The sequence below is a fragment of the Physella acuta genome, unplaced genomic scaffold, assembly GCF_028476545.2.
Source record: "Physella acuta isolate Inbredline_101_S28 unplaced genomic scaffold, ASM2847654v3 ptg000372l, whole genome shotgun sequence".
NCBI lineage: Eukaryota > Metazoa > Mollusca > Gastropoda > Physidae > Physella > Physella acuta.
Genome location: NW_026731891.1, coordinates 470,684 through 483,841, shown reverse-complemented (window position 1 = coordinate 483,841; position 13,158 = coordinate 470,684). Strand labels below are relative to the sequence as shown.

The following is a 13,158-nucleotide window of genomic DNA, read 5'->3' as shown; positions in this document are numbered from 1 at the left end:
GCTACAATTTACCAGTCCCATAAAGCTACAATTTACCTGTCTCATAAAGCTTCAATTTATACCTGTCTCATAAAGCTACAATTTACCTGTCTCATAAAGCTACAATTTACCAGTGCTATAAAACTATAACATCAATGTCCTAAAGCAGAGGTTTTTAACCTTTTAGGAGGGGCCAAACCCCACGAATTTTATAAGCACATTCACTGAACCCCACCAGTTTTATAAGTACATTCACTGAACCCCACCAGTTTTATAAGCACATTCACTGAACCCCACCAGTTTTATAAGCAGATTCACTGAACCCCACCAGTTTTATAAGCACATTCACTGAACCCCACCAGTTTTATAAGCACATTCACTGAACCCCACCAGTTTTATAAGCAGATTCACTGAACCCCACCAGTTTTATAAGCACATTCACTGAACCCCACCAGTTTTATAAGCAGATTCACTGAACCCCACCAGTTTTATAAGCACATTCACTGAACCCCACCAGTTTTATAAGCACATTCACTGAACCCCACCAGTTTCACATACCCATTCACCCAACCATTCCTAATAGGCCTATTGTCCACACTGGCAAAATGCGATGGTGAATCAAATGGGATGGGTGTGTGACTTGACCCCAACTGAACCCCTGAGACTGTCCTAACGCTACAATAGCAATGTTCACCTTACTGCAGGCTGGCCAACAACATCAACAAGAGCTGAGCTAAGAGTGACAAAAAGTCCCCGCAGAGCTGATAGTTGATCTTCAGTGTGGGGAAAACAATAAAGGATGTCTTCCTAAAGTACAAGTTTTTCAAACATCTTAATATTACCACTATAATATGATAAATATTGATAGAAAAACATTGTTACTTCTTTTGTAGCTGTTATATATATGTATGTATTATGTATTAGCAAAAACATAAGTTCAAAAGTAATGTATGCATTGCTAGGCAAAACGTCTGTATGTAACACATTATTGCTCTACCCAAGTACTACTATTAATGGAAAGCTTTCCATTGAACAAGCTGAAAGAAAGGCTTCAAGCATTGATATTTACCTTTTCATCTGTTTCATTTTCCTTTGCTATCTGTGTAAGATACATAAGCACACATTTGTGGTAAGATAACTCAACTAGAATGTCAGACAAATGTTTGCCAACAACAGCCGTGCATAAGTCCCCTGGAACTTGGAGAAAGCTGGATCTAGGGCCCACAATTTTTGGTGACTCAAACGTTAGTTTTACTTGCTGTCAAAAAGAAATTGATGTGATGCTATTTTCAATTCATGTTTTTTAAACATCTAAAAGTGATTAGTATACTCATTTACTATACTAAAATTCACCACTATTTACAAGTTTGTACATTTAAGTTTATTTGTCACAGTCAAGAGATCAGAAAATTTGCAACAAGTGTACAGTTTTAAATAGTAGAGTCCTTTTTTTTTTAAAAAAACTGTTGTTTAAATTTAAAATGAATGTAGGCCTTTAAAAAAATGTCTTCAAAGACATTAAAACTAATAACATATTTGGATGAAAAAACACACATTTAATTAAAGAACACGGGAAAAAATGTTTTTTTAATTTTCAATGAATGGCGTCCATAGAGATGTTGCCGTTTGATATTGTAATGCATTATAATTATAATTATTATTTTTTTTTCTGCCAGCTAGAACTTTAATGATGTATGTTTATAATTTCTATTAGGTTCCAATGATATAATCAATTTTCAATAGGATACGCTTGACAAATCTTCTAATTCTAAAACATAAAGAATTTATTTACTAATAAACTAAGAGCCATTGAAGATTAGTTGATTTAGGCCAAATCAAAATTAATTAAAAACACAATAAATAATAGACTTTTTAAACTGAAACAATTCAGGCTTTAAACTGTTCATAAGATTTTGAAATATTTCTTAGTAAGGAAAAGATTAAATTAGAATAGATTTAAAATAACATTTAGCATAATTTCAATTTTCATGCACCAAAATCAAAAACAAACTCCAGGAGATTTCCAGGAGTTTTAAATAGATTCCAGGACATTCTTAAAATTAAGAATTTTATGTATGGCCGCATTTACATCAGTTGATTAGCGCAGATGTAATTTTAATATAATCTGTTCTTTTTTTTAAATCTTAAGTAAAACAAGTTTTAGTTACCCTAAAATAACAATAAAAGTCCTTCCTAATTACAATCTACTGATTCGCTTATAAACAATTATTTTTAGTTTTTAGAATTTAACAAAAGTGGAAGAGATTTTTTTCCAACACTAAATTAATTTTAAATGTAATGATCTAGTTGCACAGTTTGTTAATGATAATGTCTTAACCTATATTCTTAAAAATGGACAGGGTATCAATAACATTAACACTAAGCCTGACAGCTTTAGTTCATGTGATGGAAAATGAAATAGATCTAGACCAGATTAGCTTAAATTAGATGTAGACCCTATCTATTTTAAACAGTGTTTTGGAATTAATGCTAGAAATAGTGGACTCCAATTAGTAATAGCAGTCTACTATTTCTATTATCATTACAAATATCCATCGGTTATGTTTTTACCTACAGAGAACGTGACTTTAATAATGCATCTACTTTTTACAATTTTTTTTTTGAGAAAATATTTAACTGAAAACATCAGCGGGAAATTTGGATTGAAAATCCGCCAAATTTTGGAAAAATCACATCCTTGAAAAATATGTGGTACTAGATCTAGTACTAGTGCTATAAACATGTGCACTTACCCACAAGAACGTTTTCAAATTACTAGGTTTGGGGAAATATAAAAGGACGTCACCAACAATTGCAAATAACTTTAGTTTATACTATGACATATGCTAGAGGGCTACTGATATTGATATGAACTGGCAGGCTTAGGGGCAAGTGAAGTAGAGTTGACCTGTTGCTGTGACATCAGTATATGATGGGAAAGTGTGGTCAGCATAATACCCAGCCACCCTTATGTAAGTCAGGATCCTATTAGAGTTGAGTGGACTCAAAACATACCTACTACTCTAGCCATGGACTCAAACTCCAGACTTTCAGGTTAGTAAACACTATACCATCACCCACAGCATCCCATATATATGGGAAATCCCTATCTAGTCTTACATTACATCTAAAGGTGATAGGTAATAAGACATAACATTACATCTAAAGACTTACATTACATCTAAAGACTTACATTAATCTAAAGACTTACATTACATCTAAAGTTGACAGGTAATGTGACTTACATTACATCTAAAGACTTACATTACATCTAAAGACTTACATTAATCTAAAGTTGATAGGTAATGTGACTAACATTACATCTAAAGACTTACATTACATCTAAAGATGATATGTAATGTGACTTACATTACGTTTGTGTAGTGAAGTCAAGATGTGAGTAAAATTGAACCAAGAGACCTCCTCATCATTGATACATATCAACATGTCACCTACAGATGACAATTAAGTACAAATAGATAGAATGGGTTGATAGAAAAAAATATTAAGGTTGCACCTGAGTTTGATGAAATACTAACAAGAACACTTTTATGACTTCATCAAACATGTATTCAAGAAAACAATACCAAAATATCTTTATATATAATTCTCTTCATGGGGACCATGCAGGACAAGACGTAGATGAACGCCATTACTCCCCCGCTCTCCAGTCAAATAGCTACCACCCCCACCAATCTGGTGAGCTTAGGTTCATGATGAATGTTTACAATCGTAGAGCCGGGTTAGTGACGGCTATTAGGGGCAGATAATTTAGTATTAAACTATTTGAAACTAAGGGGAGGTAACAATTTCTGATTGATGTTTTCTTTGTATGTTAACGGCTGCTTTCACTAGGCAAGGAGGGGAGGGGTAGTGTTGAATTATGAATTGCTGATAAGCAGAAAATAAAACAACTAGATGGCGGCGTATGCTACGTCCCGGGTCAGCTCGTAAAGTATAAATCTTTAATGCACTAAAAAATAAAACAATTTTTTTTTTGTCTGGCTAAAATGTGTAAAGAGTTTTTACCAGCAACCTGGCTTTTAGTATAAGATCTAAACATCATTTTTTAAAATTATTTTTATTATTTTAAGTGCATTAAACTATTATCATAAATCAAATAAATGTATTTTAACTTTATAAGTTATTTTTTCTATTTTTGGCATCTAGGAATTGTAAAAGTATAACAGAAAATCAGTTTTTCCTAAAATAATTCGTAGCATATTTATGATTTCCATTCACATCATTCATAACTAAGTCAACACCACACATACATCATACATACAATATTTGCCTTAAAAAAAAAACAACCAGTAGCTTGTGAACTCTAAATTGCGATTATCTGCCCTTTATTAGGGTATGCCTAATAAATAGTATGTACTGACATAGGAGAAAGTTATTTGTAAAGGGCAGTGATGTATGTATCACATACCCTGCGCTGCCCAGGCTTTGGGTTGGGTATGTAATGGGGAGGGGAGGAGGAGAACTCAGTGGACCATCTTAGTGAAGAGAAATAAGTTAGTTTGATCACAGTGGTGGGGGAATACAATTTTATATATGTTAGAACATGTACTCAGTGGACCATCTTAGTGAAGAGAAATAAGTTAGTTTGATCACAGTGGTGGGGGAATACAATTTTATATATGTTAGAACATGTACTCAGTGGACCATCTTAGTGAAGAGAAATAAGTTAGTTTGATCACAGTGGTGGGGGAATACAATTTTATATATGTTAGAACATGTACTCAGTGGACCATCTTAGTGAAGAGAAATAAGTTAGTTTGATCACAGTGGTGGGGGAATACAATTTTATATATGTTAGAACATGTACTCAGTGGACCATCTTAGTGAAGAGAAATAAGTTAGTTTGATCACAGTGGTGGGGGAATACAATTTTATATATGTTAGAACATGTACTCAGTGGACCATCTTAGTGAAGAGAAATAAGTTAGTTTGATCACAGTGGTGGGGGAATACAATTTTATATATGTTAGAACATGTACTCAGTGGACCATCTTAGTGAAGAGAAATAAGTTAGTTTGATCACAGTGGTGGGGGAATACAATTTTATATATGTTAGAACATGTACTCAGTGGACCATCTTAGTGAAGAGAAATAAGTTAGTTTGATCACAGTGGTGGGGGAATACAATTTTATATATGTTAGAACATGTACTCAGTGGACCATCTTAGTGAAGAGAAATAAGTTACTTTGATCACAGTGGTGGGGGAATACAATTTTATATATGTTAGAACATGTACTCAGTGGACCATCTTAGTGAAGAGAAATAAGTTAGTTTGATCACAGTGGTGGGGGAATACAATTTTATATATGTTAGAACATGTACTCAGTGGACCATCTTAGTGAAGAGAAATAAGTTAGTTTGATCACAGTGGTGGGGGAATACAATTTTATATATGTTAGAACATGTACTCAGTGGACCATCTTAGTGAAGAGAAATAAGTTAGTTTGATCACAGTGGTGGGGGAATACAATTTTATATATGTTAGAACATGTACTCAGTGGACCATCTTAGTGAAGAGAAATAAGTTAGTTTGATCACAGTGGTGGGGGAATACAATTTTATATATGTTAGAACATGTACTCAGTGGACCATCTTAGTGAAGAGAAATAAGTTAGTTTGATCACAGTGGTGGGGGAATACAATTTTATATATGTTAGAACATGTACTCAGTGGACCATCTTAGTGAAGAGAAATAAGTTAGTTTGATCACAGTGGTGGGGGAATACAATTTTATATATGTTAGAACATGTACTCAGTGGACCATCTTAGTGAAGAGAAATAAGTTAGTTTGATCACAGTGGTGGGGGAATACAATTTTATATATGTTAGAACATGTACATGAAAGGCGATGGTATATCTTTCTGAACAAAATAGGTTAGTACTTAAAACACTATAATACAAAGTAGTCTATAGGAGCTACTTATTTTTTTTTTAAATGGAGGTTTTGCAAGTGACCTCCTCAAATACTAGTTATTAGAGACTGTTTAACTTTTACACCTAGTTGAAAATTGTGTAGAATAAATTTTAAAGGATTTGTTTTTCCCGACACATGTTATTATGTTTGTATTCAGTAATAAAAGAATTGATGAAAGAAATCTGAGACACAGTTACAACCCTTTATTTTAGTACAATCTATATATATAATACTCTTCTTGGATACCCTAGAAAATACCAAGCTGTAAGCGCGCCTAGCAGCCCCCTCTCTTCCTCTCTAAGCATATCCCTACCACCCCCACATGGTCTGGTGAGCTGTGGTTCACACTAAATGTTTACAATCGCAGAGCCGAGTTTAGTGACGGCTATTAGGGGGCAGATAATTTAGTTTGAAACGATTTTAAACTTAGGGGAGGTAACTAAGAGGAGGCTGCTTTCACGGGGGGGGGGGGGGGGTGGTTATCGTCCTTAACAATCTGCTGATAGTGTTTTAAAAAGTAGAAAATAAAACAACTTAATAGCGGCGTATGATACGCATATGATACGCCGCGGGTCTGCTCATTGAGGTATAAAATTAGTAATGTTACATTTTTTTCATCCATTTTCACACCTATTTGAAAGCCATTTAGTATAAATTTTAAATGAATTTCTCTATTATCCAAATGTTTTATTTGTTTATTTTTGTGTGCTGTCATAAAAACAGGGGAAATTAAAAGTTTAAATTCCTGACAGAGTTGCGTCCCTTTAATAACTAAAATTAACGAGTAAAAGCGTTCAATTATTAAACCCTCAAAATGATATTTCTGAGAATCTGGTATTTTTCCAGGTGCCTACAGCACCAGAGGTGGATCTAATTCAAGCACTTTAAAAATGTCGAGTTTATATGCAGTCACTTAGGGCAGTTTTCAGTAATTTTAAACTGGATTATTTAAATGACTCTAATTGTCCCGTTAAATAGAGAGTGAACAGCAAACCTTATCTAGAACAATTTATCTGCAACTTAACTGCAAGTACCTGATCTAATAAGTGTGAGTAACAAACATACCAAACATCACCAGCTTTGCTTTTATAGATATAGCTTTGATGGTTTGATCACTACACTTAATTATTCCACATTTTTCATTATTTTGTATATATCTATATCTTCTTAGAAATTTTTTTAATGAATCACTGTGCACATATTATAATTTATAAAACAAAAATATGACATTTTGTAACATCCACTGCCTGTTATGCTATATAATCTGTAAAAGAAATGTCTGTAACCATCCCCAACCATTATGAAACAAAACCTGTATGAAAAAATTGTGATCATTCCCCAAAACCTAGCTCCATTACAACTCAATAGAACTTAAGGATATGTTACTACCCAACCTCTTCATACTGTGTAACATGTACACAATACCTTTTAGGTAGAGTATATGAACAAACACATGGATGATTGGACAAGTAGGCATGGTGGGATGAGGAGAAGGGTGCAGGGCAGAGCTAGGGAAAAGGTGCAGTACAGATCTCTGCTGATTCTTTGCTAGGGATCTAACTAACTACTAAAGGATTCTGCACTATATATAAGATTTATAAGGAACTTAACTTGTGGTTATTACCAGTTTTATAAGATTGATAGATTGATTTGCAATGGAACTTAATTTTGTTGATTCTACAAGATTTATACGATTGATTTGCAATGGAACTTAACTTTGTGGATTCTACCAGATTTATAAGATAGATAGATTTGCAATGTATCTTACCTCTGTGAATTCTACCAGATTTATAAGATAAATAGATTTGCAATGTATCTTACCTCTGTGAATTCTACCAGATTTATATGACCGTGAGCCTTCAACAACACCCTGAACAATTAATTTACGATCTTTAATTATATGATTTCCTTTAGCTTTGCCATTGCTGTATTCAAATATTATCAGTCCAAAAAGTTTTCTGCAAATTTCAACCCCTGAGCTTTCATTTCCTGTCAGTGATCTATGATCAGGAACCAACATGATATTTTTAATTCTTCCTTCAGTAAGACTTCCATATACTTGTAAATTGGAGTTGAAGTTAATACTAGCAGGAGAAGACGCAAGTGATTTTCTAGATAACGCAAGGTGTATTTCTTGAGTTTTTTGTCGCAAGATGTGTTGTGAAATAATTTGGTCAACATCCTGGTAGTATGAATGATATTGGTCCCCAGCTGAGTGCCTGGAGCTGTGAGATTCTTGAATAGTTCTGCCATTCATGTCATGACTTCTTTCTGCCTTTTCTCCCACTCTAATACTGACATGGTCCACTGTAGAGTAGCTATCACTCTTGCCCCTAGTTTCATAAAAATAACAAAGCACATTTTCATTTGTCTCTTAGAGTATTTTTTAAAAAGACCATTGTCCCCACAAAGTCTACTAAGCTTTCATTGTCTTACATAACCCCAGCAATATGACCTCAGTTCATTACCTACATTGAAATAAATTGAATGTGATTTACCTTGTTTTTAAATGACTGGAATCACTCATAGTATTGCTCCCATTGTGTAGTATCATTCGTAAATTCTTATAATAAAGCCTGCCTGATTGTGTTTCATCTATAAATAAAATGTAAATTCTTATAATAAAGCCTGCCTGATTGTGTTTCATCTATAAATAAAATGTTTAAATTCTTATAATAAAGCCTGCCTGATTGTGTTTCATCTATAAATAAAATGTTTAAATTCTTATAATAAAGCCTGCATGATTGTGTTTCATCTATAAATAAAATGTTTAAATTCTTATAATAAAGCCTGCATGATTGTGTTTCATCTATAAATAAAATGTTTAAATTCTTATAATAAAGCCTGCCTGATTGTGCTCATTCCGAGCCTTTTTTGTGCAAGATCAAATTACGCCTAATGGCAATTTTTTTATTTTTAGACTTGGTCAACCTGGTTAATGCTGTTGTTTTAGTTAAAAATATAGGAATTGTGTGTAAAATTTACGCAGTTACTCAGTTACTATGGAGAACGATATCAATAAATGAAGTAATATTTATTTCCTTTTAGCCGTCTTTTGATACAAAATGTCTAATATTTTATTTACCAATACATCGTGGTGTGGCAGAGTAAACAGAACGGTGCGATAGGTGACCTAGAATCTTAGAGTTCCAATCCAAATCAGATGTGCTTTATTTTATTTTTTCACATAGGAAAGGCCACGAGTGGTTTTATTTTTTTTTTTTTTTTTTTTTGATCGAAATAATATTTTATAAAATTATTATTCAAGATTTTCCAAACATCGTCTCTTGCGAGATCGACTGCTTACATTTTCTTGTCTGCGGGAGAAAAATGTTAACACGGTCGAGGGTTCACAGTGAGTTCAGCAGGCCTATCATAGCATATGTCACAGCATTAACGGTGGCTGTTAGAGATCGTCGGTGGGCAATCCTACCCCTCCCCTCATAAACCAAGCAAATTGTAAAACAGGCATACTTAGGGTCATTTTAAGTTCACGCAAGCTTACACTTACAGGACTATAGATTTACTACGCATAGCTGGTAAAAAAAAAATTAAAAAATTTGCCTAACCTAATGCTACCACAGAAGAGAAAAATAATTATAGAGTATTTATTTTAAAGTTTAAAAAAAAAAGTTGATTTATCATCTTACCTAATACTGTATTGTCTTTACAGTTAGAAGGACTAGATCTCTGTCAGATCTATTTTTAGTTTTGGATATTAATTTTATTATCATCTTCATGGGTATTGATTGTTCAATTCATCATGGAAGGCCTAATGTCTTAAATTGTACATTGTACGTAGAATTTATAATAAATATGTCTGATATTTCCTTAATAAACATAATGAATATAAAGTTTTATTTCTAACAAGATGTTTTGGTTTTTTTTGGTAACTAAAATACCCAATGTTGTTATAATTGCTATGACATCATGCTACTGCTAAGAATAGAAAACACAAACCAACGTAACTTTTTTACCTTTTTTGATGGCGAAAAAGAGTTTTGAATTTTAAGAAGTTAATAGGCCTAGATCATTTTGTTTTTGTTTGTTTGACAGAAAATTTTAATTAAAGAATTTAATAAGAAAATCTACTAAGGCGCCCTAAGGGTTTTTCATGCAAAGTTTAAATGTAAAATATCAAGAGACAAACACACCAGTCTGTTTCAAAGTCAGGTTTCCGATTCAGAAATTAAAAAGAAAAAGGTAACACTGGCCTAAGGCCTAATGAGTCAAATGACTAAGTCCTAAGTCACTAATGTCAATGATAGCACATTCAATATTCTAAATTTGGATTTTTCTCAAGTTTTGACAAAAGTAAATTAACAAAAGCTAAAACAAAGTCATTATCTTTGTTTATTCATGTTTATTCATTTGTTAAAAGAAAAATACAATTAACAATACAAATAAATAAATTGTGTTTTCCTAAGTCTAGCCTCTGTCTGTGGTGTGTTTCGCTTTCAGTTATCGGTTATTAAAATAAAATACGCTCAACTGGAGGTAAACGAGAAGCGGAGAATAAAATATGCTAAAATGGAGTTTTACCATTAACCCTCTTGAGACGCCCGGGCCGATCTATCGGCCGCCGGTTTTATAGCCAAAAAGACGGGCGGCCGATCTATCGGCCGGATCTCAGCCGTGATAGTAGAAGCTATACGATTGGCTTTCTAGGATCATATCAGCCAATCAGATTGCTTCTAACTGTTTTAGTACGTATCTAGCACTTCAATGGCGGCTCTCATTGAAAGTCTGCCTAATTTTTTGTTTTTTATCGATTTTTTTAGTGCCGTGAGTCCTATCGTAAATTTTCTTATGTCCAACAGTCCAGTCATCAAAATATACTAATATACTAAAAATATACTTAGAAATTCTAATATAGAAATAATAATCAGTAAATTAGGGCCTAATTCAGATTATTAAATAGATGTTTGTGTATTATTTAGATTAGCATTAGGCCCCTACTCATTACAGAGAGAAAAAACGTATTTTTATACAAATTTTTTAATTTACTGTAATTTAGTTCAGTCAATTTTTTTTTTTGCATAAATTATGCAAATCAGAAATCTCACATATGATTATGTAGGCCTATATGTTGAGATTTTTATTAGATTTATAAAAATCATATTAGCTCATTCAATTTCCTAAAAAATAATAGGTAATCTATCGTTTTGGGTACGTAAAATCGCCCGCGATTTGTAATGTGAAAAACAGGTGACTCCTTAAATTTTAATAATTATTTCACATTTTGAGGAGGATTTATGTTTTAAAAATTCAAAAATGTTTCCTTGATTCATTTATGTACCTGTTTTTAAACAATTGAATTAAAACTTTTCCCCAATAAATGAGGACTAGCGATGTTTCCAACAGATGCAACCATGCTTATTTACTATAGCAGCCATCTTGTCTAAGTTTTATTTTTATAAGCTTTTAGCGCCAGATTCAGGGGGAATCCACTCTATTTTACAAATGGCTGCTGTTTATATAGCAAATCTTGCTCTCAGACACTGCTGTTTAATAGTGTTTAAAGTTAATTTCTGGCCTATATCGATATATTTAGCCATTGATTTAGGTTTATTATTCATTTATCTTTTATCTATAGGCCTAATATTTGACACAAAAGTATGACAATATACTTCTATTAAAGCCTTGACAATGAGGTAACGTTTTCGTACATAAATAGCCGCGGGCGATTTTACGTACTCAAAATGATAGATTACCAAATAATATATTTTTATGCATGTAAAATAATTAGCAAGTTTATTTTTTTTCAAATTTTTTTTGTGATACAAGTACAAGTGCAAAATTTGAAAGTAGGCTCCGTCTTCTTAACACCGGCTCTCTAAAAAAAGCTACGTCTTAAGAGGGTTAATATTAAAGAAGAATCAGCTCATTTCTTGCTTAGCCTACTGGTTTTAAATTTGATTAAAACAAGCACTTGAAGCACATTTGACTTTTTACCTGCTTTTTAATTAATAATTCTCCATCTTGTTTACAGTCTTCGTCACGGACGACAAGCTGCCAGGCTAATGAAAATAAAACTACATCTCTAGATCTAGATCTTTTTTTTTTTTTAATTTTAATAAAAATAAATAGGCCACCAGTTCAGTTAAATATGAACATTGATAAGATCTAGATCTAGATATAAAAAATCCAGATTTAGATTAAATTAGATTTTTAAAAATTCATTTTTTTATTATTATACGGGCTAAATCTTTTCTTAAAAACAGTTTAAGAAAGCATATCTAGATTCTAGTTCAACCTGGCATTTTTACCACGATTATTTTTACTTTCTCGTATATACGAAGTATAGAGAAAGTATTGTAATCGTGCACAAAAATCACTTGAAATTTTAACAATCGTCACCGTATTACACCTCAGTCCTTCATCACATCCAAAGTATAGAGGACTTATTTTAATCGGGCAAAAATTATCAATCCAGATTTTTCAAAATTAAGAGGTTTTATGCGTAATCCAGTTTGAAAAACTGGGCTTTGCAATTCTGTCCGTATGTCTGTGTGTCTGTCTGTCTGTCCGTGTGTAAACACGATAACTTGAGTACCGTTACAGCTAGGTTGATGAAATTTCATATATAAGTATTTTATCAAAATCGTAGATCCGTATCAACTTTTGAGCGATTTCCGATAACTGGAAGTGGTACTTTTTCTACTTTGAATTTTTCAAAAGCCTATAACTTGAGTACTATTTCAGATAGATAAATGAAAGTTCACATGTAAGTAAAAGATCTAATTCTCTACCTTCTGTTAAATTTTGAGTAATTTCCGTTGACCGGAAGTAGTAATTTACGCTACTTCCGATTTCTCAAAAAACTAATGTAAATTTTTAAAGTACTAATAATATTGCGCACTATTATGCACTTTTTTATTTGGCGTTCACTTGGTGTGCAATTCTTTGTCTACGAGATTTTATTCTATTTTTAAAACTTTAAGTATTTAAAATGGATTAAAAATCATGTCTATAGCCCGAGTTCCCATCCCCTGTTGTTTTCCATAAGAATATTCGAGAAAGTTTAGGGGAGATCACTCCCGGTTTATTTTACTTTCTCGTATATACGAAGTATAGAGAAAGTATTGTAATCGTGCAAAAAAAAAATCGAGATTTTTACAAATCTCAACGTTTTACATCTCACTGATACGGAAAAACATAATTTTGCAATCTTGTCCGTATGTCTGTCTGTCTGTGTGTGTGTAAACACGATAACTTGAGTACCGTTACAGCTAGGTTG

At 32.7% G+C, this 13,158-nt stretch overlaps 1 protein-coding gene across 1 annotated transcript in view; it reads right to left on the bottom strand.

The window, feature by feature from the left end:
• Positions 1-11,934, bottom strand: part of LOC131941751 (protein inturned) — a 31,465-nt gene extending 19,531 nt beyond the window's left edge. Inside the window, exons 1-6 of the mRNA XM_059301223.1 lie at positions 11,874-11,934; positions 8,417-8,513; positions 7,740-8,251; positions 3,349-3,431; positions 1,049-1,237; positions 674-786 (exon numbers count right to left, since the gene is read on the bottom strand). Coding sequence (XP_059157206.1) covers positions 674-786; positions 1,049-1,237; positions 3,349-3,431; positions 7,740-8,251; positions 8,417-8,472 — 953 coding nt within the window. The 5' untranslated portion in view covers positions 8,473-8,513; positions 11,874-11,934. The remainder of the gene's footprint in view (positions 1-673; positions 787-1,048; positions 1,238-3,348; positions 3,432-7,739; positions 8,252-8,416; positions 8,514-11,873) is intronic.
• Positions 11,935-13,158: the final 1,224 nt, after the last annotated feature.